Genomic DNA, 17,500 nt, shown 5'->3' with positions numbered 1-17,500 from the left:
GTTTTCGAGTCGCGGCTAAATCTGTCCTAAATCGAACCTAAATCGTGGGGGCCTTGCACATGACAGATTTTTCGCCGACTTGTCCTCAACAACTCGGGAGCGATTTTAAACCAACAAAGGGGAAAAGTTGGTTGAAAGTCTGACATTTAAACGGCACTTTACATTTAAGTCAAGTGTGTGTGTGTGTGTGTCAGTGTGTGTCTGCATGTGCATGTGCTTGCAGGTTTTTTCCGCATAAATGTTTGCTTGTGCGCAGTACACAAATCAAATCCAACAAGTGTGCGCGCGTGCAACCCCCCCCCCCCCCCCCCATCACAACATACGTCAAACACAGAGCAACAGCAACACGCACAGAACTTCCACCCAAATCATAACATCAAAAGCAAAATCTACTTGACCTACCTTCAGCCTTTTATACCCAGTCACAATACCTGCGAGCTAGACCCCCTGCCAGGCTCCCTCTTCACCAAGTGTCTGGAAAAGCTCCTGCCGTCTATCACAGATATCATCAACATCTTCCTGGCCACAGGCGTCGTTCCCGACTGCTTCAAGTCTGCCGTTGTCCGCCCACTCATTAAGAAGCCCGGCCTTGACGTCAACGAGTTGAAGAACTACCGCGTCCTGTGTCCAACCTGCCCTTCCTCTCCAAGCTTCTGGAGCGTATCATCCTGGAGCAGTTGAGCGCCCACCTGTCTCGGAACTCGCTGATGCCAGTGTACCAGTCAGCGTACCGCCCTCACCACAGCACCGAGACGGCGCTCCAGCGAATCACCACGGACCTCCTGAACGCAACAGATAGCGGTCTCGTCTCTGCCCTTGTGCTGCTGGACCTTTCCACGGCCTTCGACACGATCGACCACCAGCTACTCATCGATCGCCTCAGTTCCACGTTCGGCATTCACGACACCGCCCTCTCTTGGTTCCGGAACTACCTCCAGAACCGCTCTCAGACTGTCACCACTGATTCGTTTTCTTCTCAGCCTGTCCCTGTCTGCTTCGGCGTCCCACAAGGGTCTGTCCTCGGCTCTGTCCTTTTCACCCTGTACACCCAACCCCTCTCCCTGGTCATCGAACGCCACGGCTTGAACTACAACTCCTTTGCCGATGACACGCAGCTCCAGAACAGCGCCAAGCCGGAGGACGTTGACCATCTCCTTGGATCCATCTCCAGTTGTTTCACTGACATCAAGAACTGGATGACTGAGAACAAGTTGAAGCTGAACAGTGAGAAGACGGAGGCCCTTCTTGTTGGAACACGACAGAAGATTGCTTCCCTCACTGTGACCGACCTCCAGCTGGATGACGCGACTGTTCCATTCTCCCCTGCTGTCAAGAATGTCCATTATTATTATTATTATTATTATTATTATTATTATTATTATTATTATTATTATTATTATTATTATTATTATTATTAAGAGCCTTGGCGTCTTTCTCGACTCCACTCTCTCCATGCAGACACACATCTCCTTCATCATCAAGACATGCTTTTTCCACCTTCGACGCATCGCCTCCATCCGTCGCTACCTCACCCACGACGCCTGTGTCAAACTGGTTGTCTCCCTCATCTTCAGTCGTCTGGACTACTGCAACTCCCTTCTGGCTGGCCTCCCCGCCTCATCCATTCATGGCCTACAACGAGTCCAGAACGCTGCTGCCAGGCTGGCGTTGAGGAAGACGAAGCGAGACCACATCACCCCCCTACTTCGCTCCTTGCACTGGCTCCCTGTTAACACCCGATCGAATCTCCTACAAACTGTCCACTCTGGTCTACAAGTGTCTCAACGACTCTGCTCCCGAGGACCTTCAATCCTCCCTGGACCTGTGCACCCAGCCCTCCGACCGTCCCCTTCGTTCTGCTGCTGACCCACTCCGCTTTCACATCCCTCGCTCGAAACTCGCATCTGCTGGTCAGCGTGCATTCCCCTCCGCGGGCCCCTCCGTCTGGAACTCCCTGCCGCTTGAACTTTGCCAGAGCCCCTCTCTTGACGCGTTCAAGAGTTGGTTGAAGACTCAGCTCTTCCCGTAGCTGGCTGCAGCTTTCATGTTCGACGTGATGTGTTGTGCCCCAAGAGACATTCTTGTGCTGTGCTCTGTGAGAGGTGTTTTCTTTGTGCTTAATATTATTTTGTTTGGACCTAGCTATTGATGTGTACATTGTTGCTAAACAGTTGTTTGTTGTATGTGTTGTATGTGTATCAGGGTTTGCTAGTGTATGATAGGGTTCGTGTCCGTCTGTAGATGTTAGTTTCTTTGTTAGTCCTGTGTTGACAACTCTTCGACAAGCGCTTAGAACTGTACCCACGGAATACGCGCTATATAAGCTTCATATTGATTGATTGAATATGGCGAGAGATCTCCATCCACACCAGAAGAGATAGTGAGAAGAGAAAGAAAATCAGTCGCAAAGTGAAGCCATCAGCAAAACATAGATATATCTAAACGGCCTCCGTGCGGCCGTGTTGTCGTGCGTTTTGCGTGGGAGGCGAGGGTTGACGTATAAACGGCGGTCATTATAACAGTCTATTTTGGCTTCGACCGCTGCTGCTGCTATATATAATTATACTGGAACAACTTAATCGAAATGATGGTAAGCTCGCCGGAGAGATGAAGGAGGCTTAAAGCCTGTCTAGTAGTTTGTGTGTCTGTGATTAGGGTTGTCTGTGTTACATGACCTACACTCTTCGCCAAAGTTTTTAAATATTTTTTTAATATATATATTTTTTTTAACGCCCAGCCTACCACGAAGGGCCATATCAGGGTGATGCTGCTTTGACATAACGTGCGCCACACACAAGACAGAAGTCGCAGCACAGGCTTCATGTCTCACCCAGTCACATTATTCTGACACCGGAGCAACCAGTCCTAGCACTAACACCATAATGCCAGACGCCAGGCGGAGCAGCCACAAGATTGCCAATTTTAAAGTCTTAGGTGTGACCCGGCCGGGGTTCGAACCCACGACCTCCCGATCACGGGGCGGACGCCTTGCGTGCCGGTGTAACACGAGAAAATTACTCCCACAAGATTTTTACTCCGGAGTAAACATTTCGTACGAAAAAGTTACTCCCTTTACGAAAAAAGCACTCCCCCATTACACGAGAAAATTACTCCCCAAGACAGGTGAGTTCCGAGTAAACATTTCGTACAAAAATGTTACTCCCCTGACGAATAAATAACGAATAAATTACTTCACCCCAACACAAGCAATTTAACTTCCCATGCCAGGTGTACGAAATTGTTACTCCCTTGTCCCCTGTTAGTCTTGGTGGTGGAATGGGTGGAAGGAGGGTAGCGCGACATTCGTGTGCGCCAGATCACTAATTGGCATTATCCCTTCGCCCGCATCCCATTTTTGCGTACGAGATTGTTACTGGAAGTAAAACAAATGGGGAGTAAAAATTTCGTGGAGGGAGTCATTTTTTCGTGCCTTGGGGAGTTCTTTTCTCGTACGAAAAGTGTTTGTTTGTTTGTTTGTTTGTTTGCTTAACGCCCAGCCGACCACGAAGGGCCATATCAGGGCGGTGCTGCTTTGACATTTAACGTGCGCCACACACAAGACAGAAGTCGCAGCACAGGCTTCATGTCTCACCCAGTCACATTATTCTGACACCGGAGCAACCAGTCCTAGCACTAACCCCATAATGCCAGACGCCAGGCGGAGCAACCACTAGATTGCCAATTTTAAAGTCTTAGGTATGACCCGGCCGGGGTTCGAACCCACGACCTCCCGATCACGGGGCGGACGCCTTACCACTAGGCCAACCGTGCCGGTACGAAAAGTGTACTCGGAGTAAGAATTTCGTACGAAATATTTACTCCGGAGTAAATTTTTCGTGGAGTAAAAATTTCGTGTTCCGAAATGATGGTAAGCTCGCTGGAGAGATGAAGGAGGCTTAAAGCCTGTCTAGTAGTTTGTGTGTCTGTGATTAGGGTTGTCTGTGTTACATGACCTACACTCTTCGCCAAAAATAACTCCACGCTAGTAATAGGGATCCACATAATCATTATTCTGAATTTGTACGCACACAGCCAGACGGACAGAGATAGATCACAAAGAGCTTCGCCCGGTCGATCGAAGTAACCTGTAGCCTTTTACTTTCTTACTGTTACAGTAACATGTCTAAAGGGTACGCACGATTCTTGGATCGATTAGTCCTTGCCATGCACTTTGATACAAACTTCCGAGAGACAGAAACAACGAGATTGACAGGCACATCAATTAAGCCTGTCCTTACTTGGGCGAAGTCGACTACGCGAAGTATTGCCAACTACGCGAAGCTGACCGCAGGGAGCTTTAGCACTGAGTTTTCGGTAAAAAGATTTCACGAAGTCTTTGCAAAGTCGACTTAGGGCTCAATTAGGGACCGCCTTTAAAACGAGTCCCCCCCCCCACCCCCCCGCATTTTTATTTTTTTATTTTCATACAAAGCCGGCGGTTTTCCCGTGTAACATGCCCCTAATGGCTTTGCCGTGAGGGCGTAAAACTTACATTTTCTCTTTAAAAAGACAGCGAGGCAGACGGCGTGACAGCCAGCCAGACAGCCAGTCAGCGAGACAGACAGACAGAAAAAGTAAAACGGAGAGACAACAAAATGAAAACGAACAATCGAAAAGACCAGGTAACGGTCAACTAGAGATCTGTCATCTTTCTAAGCATGCTATGGTGCGAACCTATTAATTCATTCGCATCATGCATCACGATATCGGCCAGTGTCTCGATTGATGACGACCTGTTTGCTGCACGACAACTTATCGGCTGTTTATTTTGTCTTGTGTTAAGCGTGACCAACAAGAGTCATCTACGGTAGTTATCCCATCTGATGTCTACCACCAAACTGCGGGCAGGCAGGTTGATAGGCCGGCAGGTAAGATAAACGGACAGATAAACGAACAGATAGGGAGACAGATGAACAGTCGTTACTCAGTTGCGTTGTATGCAAACAAACAATCAAACAAACAAACAAACAACGACACAAACAAACAAACAAACAAACAAACAATGACACAAACAAGACACAAACAAACAAACAATGACACAAACAAACAAACAAACAAGACACACACAAACAAACAATGACACAAACAAACAAACAAACAAACAAACAAACAAACAAACAAACAAACAATGACACAAAGAAGACACAAACAAACAAACAATGACACAAACAAACAAACAAACAAACAAATCAAATCAAATCAAATCAAATACACTTTATTATCTGAGACTGAGAAATTGCAGTGAAGGGCATGAACAAGAAGACAGACGAAACACTTCAACATTATTAACATCAAAACACATGTACTAGCTAATACGTTTCTCTTTGACCAAACACCTCGCTACATAAAAAACCCACTCAACTATAGGATACATACAAGAATCACATTTGAATTTCGCTTGAAAATAAACACCTACAGAAAAAACAAAGAAACAAAGAAACAAACCCACAGACCACAACTGGTCCCATTTAATCTTTGTCAGAGAGACAAAGGAAAGTGGTGTGTCAATACTATCAAGGTTTTACATCAAATGAAAGCACACATTCTTGGCACGTTCACGAAGGGATGACGGGGCCGACAGTGCAGGGGCGGTTTGTTTGTTTGTTTGTTTGTTTAACGCCCAGCCGACCACGAAGGGCCATATCAGGGCGGTGCTGCTTTGACATTTAACGTGCGCCACACGCAAGACAGAAGTCGCAGCACAGGCTTCATGTCTCACCCAGTCACATTATTCTGACACCGGACCAACCAGTCCTAGCACTAACCCCATAATGCCAGACGCCAGGCGGAGCAGCCACTAGATTGCCAATTTTAAAGTCTTAGGTATGACCCGGCCGGGGTTCGAACCCATGACCTCCCGATCACGGGGCGGACGCCTTACCACTAGGCCAACGGTGCCGGTTGCAGGGGCGGTAGATACATTCGAATCGACTGGAGAAAATAGTGCGAAGTGGATAAAGGTGGTAGTAAGATTATAGTCTGGATTCGCTCCGTGGTTTGCGTTGTAAGAAACGCCATTGTTAGCTGCATCCTCACCCCCCCTCCCTTCTCCCCCCTCCCCCCAAGAAAACAACAACAACAACAACAACAAACAAACAAACAAACAAACAAAAACCACGCTCACACAAGACTGGCACGGCTGGCCTAGTGGTAAGGCGTCCGCCCCGTGATCGGGAGGTCGTGGGTTCGAACCCCGGCCGGATCATACCTAAGACTTTAAAATTGGCAATCTTGTGGCTGCTCCGCCTGGCGTCTGGCATTATGGGGTTAGTGCTAGGACTGGTTGGTCTGGTGTCAGAATAATGTGACTGGGTGAGACATGAAGCCTGTGCTGCGACTTGTGTCTTGTGTGTGGCGAACGTTATATGTCAAAGCAGCACCGCCCTGATATGGCCCATCGTGATCGGCCGGGCGTTAAGCAAACAAACAACAAACAAACAAAAACCACGCTCACACAAACAAAAACACACACAATAAAAACTGCACCCCTCGTTGTCCACCTATTCCGTTGAAGAGTCTGTGTTTTAGTGGTGTTCTCTCTGAATGCAGCCAAGTGGAAATATACCAGATCTTTCTGTCTAATATATTATTATTTTCCGCCCCCACAACCCCCCCCCCCCCTCCTCATTCCTCCCCCCCCCCCACCCGGCTCCACTCCGCAACGTCACTTTTATCGGCCGTTCGCCTGTGCGACACAAATCGATCAAGACATTACGAAAGGAACCTTATGGCGCATTAGCATTTGTATGACTCTCATCGTCTTCGTAAAGGGCACCGGAAGACGAAGAATGGCGTTTTGTAATAAAACGGTAGTTCGTGCTAAAAGCACGAAAGGCACTTAGGCACGATGCATAATTTCGTTCTAGTTCCTTGAGAGCTTTGGCATTTGATAGTCAGCGGAACCGACCCGGATAACTGATTGTGGAGAAGTGTACAGAATCACTGTTTTAAAATGTTTTTGAAGTTTATGTGAAATACCTAGATAAAAGCATACATTTTGCTTTTAAATTCTTGCTTTGGATTGAAAAAGAAAAAGAATTTCAGCTAAAATCTTTATCTATGAAAAGTATGATTTTATTTTAAACTTCATGCGTTCTTACTATCCCCTACCCCCTCCTCGATTAATTGTGGTTTGACAGGCTCGGTAGCCAAGCGGTCCGTGCATCGTGGAGCACTATTCCTTGTCCTGTGTTCGACTCTCGGTCGGGACAGAACTTGCGTTGACCCCATTCAAATTCAAATTATTTGAAAATACATGCAGCAAAAAAGTCTAGTTTTCGCTTCAAAATTATCACCATCGCCGCACACTTATGTGAACATCTACATCATTGGGGAAACGTTTCCACGCAAGCAGAGATATGTTGGACGTTTATATGGTTCACGATGGCTCAGGGGTTAGATAAACCACGAAAACAGGTGTGTGGTTCAAACGAACTGTGTCATTTAAATGCTATTAAATGCTATTGCAAGTGTGTTCGATAACGTTAGAACGGCTTTTTTCATTATAAGATTTAAATCGTTCTGTAAACTGGGGCTTTAAACAATTATTGCATTGAGTTATTCATCATCTCCCAAATCCATAAATATATACATGCATTCTGTATGCAAATAAGGTTTCATTGGGCTTGTGTTACCCTGACAATGAGTCAGCGCTTTCTTGCACCCCGGGTCGGCCAAGCTATTGGTTTTCTAGTCTTCGTGAAACAAACATTCAGTACATTTAGTTTCATTCTGTGAGTTTCATAAATTGACTAAATGTATTAATTTTACTTTATTCGACTTATTTTTCTAATTAATTTTCTTCAGAAACGTATCCTCTTCCTCCAGTGGTAGGATGAAGTGTGAGACACCTACACTTTAATTTGTCATCTGGATGTTGGTCTATGACAATTTTTTAAAGTCTCAAAGCCACAAGGACAGTACCAGCAGCTGAACTTGACATTCATACACAAAGTGCGTTATGCTGAGAAAAAACCCCACCCATCTGTCTCTTTCTTTCTCCTTCTTCTTCCCTTTCCAGCTCTATTCTTCTTCTCTCAACTAACTTTATGTATCCAATACTTTATTTATTTATTTACGACTGTTTTTCCGTCTAGAATGCATGTGCCTGTAGTTGGTATGAGTGAGTGCGTCGCGTTCTCGCTGTGCGCCTGTCTGCGAGTGTATGAGTCCTTGTCGATTTGTGTTTCGTATAATGTTCACTATGTATTTTATATTTTGTAAGCGCCTAGGGCTATATTTAGATTAGGCGCACAAATGTTCATAATAATAATAATAATAATATCCGTGTGAAAAAAATGACACTCGCGCGATTGCCGCGCACACGCACACACATCACTCGCCCCGCTTTCTTGCCCGCTTTCTAACACACACAAAAAATGCATTGCCTTTGCGATTTTCTCTTGGACATGAGTGGGGCTGGGTCGGGTGGAGGGTGAGAATAAGACGTCGACGTGTTTTGGAATGTGTCAATATCATATATCCGGATTTCCATCTAGCATACAGATTTGCACGATCTAAACATGCTAGATCCGTTTCTTTGCACAAAGTACGCATAGAACGCCCAAACTGAAGGATACAGAAGCGTTTACCCACTGGGAAGTGAAGCGTGCACTAAGTTTTGTGAAGGGGGTCTTGGCAGCGTATCCCCGAATTTGAGGGTAGGCCTACTGGTATAAAAGGCCTTATTGTGTCGCAGTGTGTCGTCGTACAGCAACACCCAAATAACACAAAATAGAGGACTGGAGATATGATGCAATATTATGAATGTTAACTTGTTTTGGGTAGTGCAGTGTACAGTTGCAGGGAAAGGGAAATGGCCGAAATGTAATCCATAATGCCGCACTTCCCACCACAAAACGTACTCTACTTTCACACAAAGGTACAAATACACATATTTTGTGACGTAGCTACATTGAGGAGTATCTATACATCACGTTTTATGTAACTGTTAATCGATTTACTTGCAATTTAGCCAACCAAATGACTATGTCTTTAATGCAGCAACATACCAGCATCCGTTCAAGAAATTACTGCGAGAACAAGAGGAGAAGGCGATAGGCATTAAACCAGGCGTACACCTTCACCCGGCGTGGTAATGGCGTCAATGTATCTCTGTGGTGTTCCAGTATTACAGAGGTGGCCATATCCCAGTGTGATAGCAAGTAGAGGGTGACCCAAAAAATGCCACCCATACAAATACAAATAACTCTTACATCAGTTCAATTGCTTCATGTTTGGTGTACATTAAATGAAGCTTATGCATTATCACATCACAAAGTTTCTTGTTTGAAGTTCAACTGGTCTGACTTTTATGCACTTTCGTAAAAAAAAACATCAACATTTGTGCTGATTGACTCATGAGGAGGTTCGACATTTAGTAGTACCCATTCTCATCCGATGTAAACCTTCCAGACTTTTATTTGTTGGCATATCTGAAGGTACAACTGTTCAAAAACACCCTTAATCATAGGTGACCTCATGAAATTAATTTCAACCAATCTGGAGGGTTTAAAATAGGCGAGTGTGGCAAACAATCAATGACAAACCTCACGCCGTTGAGTCGATCCCTGAGTTCGAATAACTCATAACTCATAACTCATAACTCATAACATTTTATTGATCCAACAAAGGAAATTAAATTGGTCATCAGCACATATAGGTCATTAATTAATAATTATAAAAGAATAAGAGAAGAAAATTCATAAAACCCATGATAAAAAAATACCCTTTTTTCTTGCACACCTGACACACCGACACACCAATACACATGCATACATACCTACATACATACCTACATACCTACATACATACATACATACATACATACATACATACATACATACATACATTCCATGTTAAAGTGTAGTTAAGAACATCACAGTAATATACCTCCAGACATGAAACTTTGTGATGTGATCATGCATAAGCTGAATTTAATGTACACCAAACATGAAGCAATTCGTTGAAGAGATGTAGAAGTTATTTGCATTTTTATGGGTGGCATTTTTGGGTCACCCTGTAGCATTGAACTGCACTTGCTGGATGGCTTATTGGCCCCCAAACCGGAGGGGTTGGCAAAACGTGTTACAGGGCAACGGCAAGTCGTGTGTGTGTGTATGCACTGACAACGACATGCCACATCGTTCTATATAACCTGCGCTCAGTGTGTCACTTTGCTCCCGACAGCGACACCCACCTTCATCGTCTTCAGCAAACTTTGGCTACCATTCAAAAAAAAGGACCCCTCTCCGTTTTTATTTGATCGCGAGTTGGGCGCACTGATTCACAAAAGAGGATTGGGTCCCTCTTTCGCACTCTCTTTTTTCCTTTCCGTTTTAGTAAATGGACAAGAATAGAACGTAACCGACTGAAAGGGGTTAGGAAACGAACCGTTGCGTGCCAGTGCTGCATCCATTACACGTAATGCATTGCTGGTGAAAGCAAGGTTTCAATTTTGATCGTTTATATCCTTCCATTGCTGAAGTTTTTGGGACTTCTGGACAAGTTTTTTTGTGTGGCTTGCTTTCATCGGGAATGTGTGGCGAAGAAAACTCGGTTGTACTTTAACAAACGACTGGAAGCTTCACAAGTGTATTTTATAACAAGGTTAAGGAACAATAAGGTCACATTTTGAGAAAAAAAGTCACTGTAGAACGTATTCCAAGGAGTGATGGCATGTTACGACACACTGCTTGTGTAAAGTGTGCCTTCTTCGTGGATTGTTCCAGCTGTTTGCACAAACACCAAAGTGAACATTAAGATCAAGTGAAGCTGTGCGTCTTTTTTTCTAATCTGTTTTTGTTGCTATTATTGAAACTTACCCAGATACTTTTATAGAGTTCCACCAATCCAAAGACTACAACTGTTGTATCACATCAAGGCTGATCACGATGTCCAGACAGCAGATGATCTTTCAGCTTTCCTACGGGTCCGCAAAATTTCAAACCTCTAAATGCAAGTCCTGCCAAGAGGGAATACAATCCGACAACCTCGTCGTCGGCGTGAAATCAGACGCCATGTACGACCCGATGTGGTATCACTTCCAGTGCTTCTGGACCAGATGCTGGTACCGGAAACAGATGGCCCGCCATCTTGACGATTACACGGAGCTGGCGGGGTATTCAAAACTAACGACAGAGGACAAGCAGAAGTTCAGAGAAGCCTTGCACGAGCTCACGGGGGTCTCCGGAGATGCCCACGGCCTGAAGAGGAGGTCTATCTCCGAGGAAAACCTCGTGGATATCGAAAGCAAAAGGAGCAAATCTGATGTGGTGCCGGTGGCAAACTTGCCCAAGCTGTCGTTATCGGCGACCGGGTTTCTCTCCAGGTCCAAAGAAAATCTTCTCGATGGCGGCGACCAATCTCAGCCCAGCGAGAAGTACTTCAACCGAGACGAAGAAGAGATCGTAGTGTCGGAAAACCTGGCAGTGACGGTGAAGAAGTCTCCCGAAGGAGTTGCAGTGGTAATTTCAGCTAAGGATGCGGTCAACAACTGTTCGACGTTGTTCAAGATGAATGAGCAGCAATGGCGGAAGATGGTCGATGTCTTCGACGACGTAACCAATGCTATTACATCAATGTCCTCCAGCCAGGAAGAGCGAGGTAACGTCAAACATTCTTTTTTGAGCAAGATATGTTTTTTAGAGCCGGAATGTAGCCGATATTTTTTTCACCAACGGCTTTTGCTCGTTTTATTGAGAGACAGGGAAGCAAGACAGGTAGCGCAGGCAGACAGACTAGATAAGAAAGCAGGCACGCAGGCACACAGGCTGGCAGGCACACGGATGTATCTTTGACAGACACGCAGACGAGATATATATAGTGGTCTACGTAAACATTTAGTATGGACAGACAAACTGCATGCCAATCAGAAAGACAGACAGACAGCCGAAAGATGTAGTCCATACACACCGACAGACAAACATACAGGCGGACAGGCAGACAGACAGCAAGGCAGGCAGACAGGCGGGCAGACAGACATGCAGACAGACAGACAGTTAGGCAGGCAGACATTTAGGCAGGCAGGCAGGCAGGCAAGCAGACAGACAGACAGACAGACAGACAGACAGACAGACATACACACAGACAGACAGACAGACACACACACACAACACACACACACACACACACACACACACATACACACACACACACACACACACACACAGGCTTGATAACTTTGTTGCATACTTACACGTTTTAGTTGAAGAAAACAATATGTCCCACGTTAATGCACAGAACAGTCAATGAAGCGCAAAAAACCAACCTCATAATGTGGAATTCTGCTCTGTCGTTTGGAGATCGTCTCCTTTATTCGTAAGGCGTGAAAACAGACTGACAGTGACACGTTCAAACACGCATATGTAAGCTAGCTTATTTTATCCCTTTCCCACTACAAATCTTAATAAGACTGCGGTTCCGTCGACTAAAGGAGCAATACTATCATGGTTTCGTGCTACACAAGTGGTACAACTCTGGTTATAACTATACTTTGATAAGTGCCTGTACAATCCTTCAGAAGGATTTCGAGGCCGGATCCGCGTAATTATATCGATGCATATATTAACCCATATCCTGTTTTTCTTCTGAGTATTTCTGTTGAGCTACAGTCAAACCTAGTCTGAATAGCAGATTGCAGTTTTACGGAGCAGAAGAATTCTTGAAAATGTTAGTCAGAAATGAGATTTGTCCAGTAAATTTACAATTTTCTGGAAATTTTGAAGGCCCAGCTTTGGTCAATATTACTAATTAAAGTAAATATGTAGATTTTAGAATACATTATCTGGTTCGTGTATCTTGTCGTGAAAAAAAAGTAATTCAATTTTGAATAAAACTTTCATTTCAAGCAGCTTCATTACCTTTAAGCGCTCGATTTTCTTCAGTTTCGCCCGACCCTCATTGCTGGGAATGTCACATCTACCAATTCGCTGCTATTCGTCTTAATTACAAAGACGATGCTTGACTTTTCACGAAGACAAGAAAGCGCCTTGTTGTGTTGTTGTTGTTTTTGTTGTTGTTGTTGTTGTTGATGGTGTTGTTCTTTGAAATCTACTTTCTTGTTCTTAGTTATTCAACAAGCCAATAGAACAGTCAATCCCAGAGGCAAAGGTTTTATCACAGTCTATCAAATATAAGTGACGATGATGTGAACATTCTCAAATCTGGAAAATAAAATACGCTGTACATCTTTATTAAATTTACATTATCTGACGCGAACATGCTGTCCTTGTCTTGGCAAAGATCTCTTTTGTTTTTCAACAAAGTTTGTCTCACCACCGGTCGTGTTTTTGTTTATTACATTGTCTGCTAGTATGCATGAAGCCTTGACCTGAAAGATAACACTATAATTATAAGAGATTATGCAGATTTGTGTGAGATATGTTACGATGAATGATGCGGAGACATGTTTCAACACTAAAACCGCCAAAGTTAAAGTTACATTCCTTCTCGTTTAGGCCGGTTATCATGTTTAGCACCACGAATTGGTACAGGTTTGTATACATGTACACTAATTGTGGGTTGATTTTCTTAACTGGAACACATATCAAAAAACAATAGCCTGCAAGGGTGCTTCCTGTACGTAGCAGACATATTGTTGAATTGATTTCGAGAGTGACACGCATGCCAATTTGCTAAAATAAATGAGCAAAAAAAGACAAATCAAAACGTGAATAAATATTAAAAAAAAAAAGAAAAAAAAAGGGATAAGCCAACTTCTAATCACGCTCCTTTAAACTTCTGGTTTGTTTGTCGTGTTTGAGATAGAGTAATCGCTTCAGAGGGGAGCATGAACATGACACATAGGCCTACGGTTGGGTCTGTAACACACACACACACATACACAGTACAGAAAGACACAGACAGACAAAGGAAAAAAACACACACACAAACACACACACACACACACACACACACACTCAAACAAACGTACACACGCACGCACGCACGCACACACACACACACACACACGCGCATACAAAACAAAAACACATACATACACACACACAAACACACATACCCAAACAGACACACACACACACATACACACCACACCACACACACACTCACACAAACACACACAAACAAACACACACACGCACACGCACACACACACCACACACACACACACACACACACACATTCCACAGCGCTTTCAAATGCACACGCAAAGCCGCAATCAGTCTAAAGCTGTTAAAATGTGAATTGGAAGCCTTGCAATTCAAAGTCGAATTTGCTCTCAAGCGCTTTACTTTTGTGAAAAGGTTAACAGAGCGGAGTAACACGGAACAATCTGGGTTAGGTAAACACCCGCCTTTCCGCCTACGGGTATAACATGTGATTGTCACACACATGAAGTTAACAAACTATGAACTTGGGTTTTGGGTTTATGTTTTGACGGAGTCGAAATGAGAAAAATATGCTTTTAAACCTTATTAAGCGATATTGACAAAAATTATTGCTGAGAGAGAGAGAGAGAGAGAGAGAGAGAGAGAGAGAGAGAGAGAGAGAGAGAGAGAGAGAGAGAGAGAGAGAGAGAGAGAGAGAGAGAGAGCACCCATTGCACACCGGTTCGACCGAAGCTAAGTTAAGAATAAATTCCTGTTGTGCAGCGGGTTAAAGTATTCCCTCATACCTCGGAGATATACCTTCACTCGCTCGCAGCGACGTCACGTGACGGAAAGAATGTTATCACACCATTGAAATGACATTCTTTCCGTCCCCTATAGGCGACGAAATAGGTCAAATTTTGTGCACTTTTTAGTGGAAAATGCTTCGATGCCGGAGCGGGTACTGGACCCAGTGCCGTTGTAGTGCAAGTGCACTACAAAGGCACTGCACCCAGTGCCGATAAGCGACAGCATTCTGTTCCACCATCTAAAATGTCACGTGACGTCGCTGCGAGCGAGTGAAGGTATATCTCCGAGGTATGAGGGAATACTTTATCCCGCTGCACGTGACAACAGGAATTTATTTTTAACTTCTCTTCGGTCGTAGCGGTGTGTAATACCTCGAGAGAGAGAGAGAGAGAGAAAGAGAGAGAAAGAGAGAGACTGAGAGAGAGACACACACACACACACACACTGACACACACACACTGACACAAACGCACACACACACACACACACACACACACACACACACACACACACACACACACACACACACACACAGAGATACAGGCAGGCGGAGACAGAGACAAGGACAGAGAGACACACACACACACACACACTGACACACACACACACACACACACACACACACACACACACACACACTGACACACACACACACACACACACACACAGATACAGGCAGGCGGAGACAGAGACAAGGACAGAGAGACAGAGAACGGGTTGGGGGCAGTGAAACGATGACGATTTATTTGCACGCTCTTGGGCACAGCAACACCTGTGCTTAAACTTGATTTAACCTCCTCCCACTGAATGTCCCTCTCTTCGCGAGTCTCTGTTTAGTAACCTGCACTGATCACTTTTTACTTTTTATATGTTTTCACAGAAATTCCTCTTCTGGGCTCGCAAGGCATCCGTTTGAGCGCTGACGACAAAGGGGACACCATCGTTAGGCTGACTGTTGCCATGGAAACGACTCCAAGCTCTAGAGGTCAAGCCAAGGACACGACCTTGACTCCTGACCAATGGATGACCTTGACGAAGCGTGCTGATAACATTGAAGCCGCTCTTACGCGCCTCGCCTGCTAAAACCTTGAGCAATCACAGTTTCGTTTTCGTTTCTGCCTCTGGCTTTGAAGTAAAACAGAAAGAAAAAAAAAACGCGGGTTAGGGGGAAGAATTTACCCGATGCTCCCCAGCATGTCGTAAGAGGCGACTAACGGATTCTGTTTCTCTTTTTACCCTTGTTAAGTGTTTCTTGTATAGAATATAGTCAATTTTTGTAAAGATTTTAGTCAAGCAGTATGTAAGAAATGTTAAGTCCTTTGTACTGGAAACTTGCATTCTCCCAGTAAGGTAATACATTGTACTACGTTGCAAGCCCCTGGAGCAAATTTTTGATTAGTGGTTTTGTGAACAAGAAACAATTGACAAGTGGCTCTATCCATTTACCCCCTTTCCCCGTCGCGATATAACCTTCGTGGTTGAAAACGACGTTAAACACCAAATAAAGAAAAGAAAGAAAAAGAAGACAAGGGTCTTGTCTTGTCCATTTTGTTCTGCCTGTTGATCTTATAAAGTCAACAGGCAGAACAAAGAATGATGGAAAACAAGAACACTCTCAGCAACCATGAGAGAAGTGGGAGTTGTTTTAAATCAGTGAAACACCTGGAGGTCATTTTAAACGTTTAGTAATAGCACGTGGTAGAGTTGGACTTTGCATTCTGTGTTGTTAGCGATGATAGTATTACGAGTATATTAAATTACATACCATTTTAGTCTAATAGCACAAATAGAAGTCCAGACTATGATAGTGATGAGTGTATTCATTTGTCACAGTGTTTGAAGCTAAAGAGTTTTCTTCTTCTTAGAACACCCAGAAACTTCGACTGATTAGAATTCGGAAATTTATAGAAGATACCTTTGTTCTCGTGTGGACAATCTTACAAATCACCACCGATCCGTTTAGACTTCTACACAGAATAAGAATATCTATCCGCTGGGGACCAGCTTTACATGCAGAGTGGACTTTAAAAAAATATGTTTTAAATTTGTTTTTGCTGAATCAAATTTGTATCTGACACCAGTTTCAATCTGCGAAATAAATTCATAAAAAAATCCCCACTCTGCTCAAAAAGCAGCCAAGCTGTTGTCCTGGAGTACGAGTGGAATGTTACTCTTATCCCATACAAAAGCCTTAGCAGACTGTGGTAGTTTCCAACCGTTTATCCGAAAAGGCGAATATCTTTAATAGAACATCTTCGTAACTTTGTAACTTTTAATGTTGACAGGAATGTGAATAGGGGGATGAAATAAGCACATCGAAATTATTCTTAGGTTTTCTTTTCTTAGTGGAATCTTGTCCCAGTGAAGAAGAGAAGCGCGCGCGCGCGCGTGTGTGTGTGTGTGTGTGTGTGTGTGTGTGTGTGTGTTTGTTTGTGTGTGTGTGTGTATGTGTGTGTGTGTTTGTGTGTGTGTGTTTGTGTGTTTGTGTTTCTTTCTTTATTTGGTGTTTAACGTCGTTTTCAACCACGAAGGTTATATCGCGACGGGGAAAAGGGGGGGGGGGGGGGGGGTGGGGGTGGGGGGAGATGGGATAGAACCACTTGTTAATTGTTTCTTGTTCACAAAAGCCGCACTAATAAAAAAATTGCTCCAGGGGCTTGCAACGTAGTACAATATATGACCTTACTGGGAGAATGCAAGTTTCCAGTACGAAGGACTTAACATTTCTTACATACTGCTTGACTAAAATCTTTACAAACATTGACTATATTCTATACAAGAAACACTTAACAAGGGTAAAAGGAGAAACAGAATCCGTTAGTCGCCTCTTACGACATGCTGGGGAGCATCGGGTAAATTCT

The 17,500-nt window shown here is 44.1% G+C and overlaps 2 protein-coding genes across 3 annotated transcripts in view; one reads left to right on the top strand and one right to left on the bottom strand.

The window, feature by feature from the left end:
• LOC138952954 (2-hydroxy-7-methoxy-5-methyl-1-naphthoate--CoA ligase-like) overlaps positions 1 to 12,500 on the bottom strand; it is a 33,822-nt gene extending 21,322 nt beyond the window's left edge. Inside the window, exon 1 of one of the 2 annotated variants that reach the window (XM_070324715.1) lies at positions 12,197 to 12,500. The gene's annotated coding sequence lies outside the window, so the exon portion shown is untranslated. The remainder of the gene's footprint in view (positions 1 to 12,196) is intronic. The other variant, XM_070324716.1, reaches the window with a different exon arrangement.
• Positions 10,295 to 16,661, top strand: LOC138952958 (uncharacterized). The gene is made up of 2 exons (XM_070324722.1): positions 10,295 to 11,604; positions 15,520 to 16,661. Exons 1-2 carry the CDS (start codon positions 10,893 to 10,895, stop codon positions 15,720 to 15,722), a joined length of 915 nt encoding a protein of 304 aa, XP_070180823.1. The 5' UTR covers positions 10,295 to 10,892; the 3' UTR covers positions 15,723 to 16,661.
• Positions 16,662 to 17,500: the final 839 nt, after the last annotated feature.

This window comes from Littorina saxatilis, linkage group LG17 (genome assembly GCF_037325665.1).
Source record: "Littorina saxatilis isolate snail1 linkage group LG17, US_GU_Lsax_2.0, whole genome shotgun sequence".
Lineage (NCBI taxonomy): Eukaryota > Metazoa > Mollusca > Gastropoda > Littorinimorpha > Littorinidae > Littorina > Littorina saxatilis.
This window is presented reverse-complemented; position numbering and strand designations above follow the sequence as displayed.

Coding starts and splice junctions, on each gene's coding strand:
- LOC138952958 (XM_070324722.1), top strand. CDS start 10,893: ATGTCCAGACAGCAGATGATCTTTCAGCTTTCCTACGGGTCCGCAAAA. Junction 11,605..15,519: donor CTCCAGCCAGGAAGAGCGAG/GTAACGTCAAAC, acceptor ATGTTTTCACAG/AAATTCCTCTTCTGGGCTCG.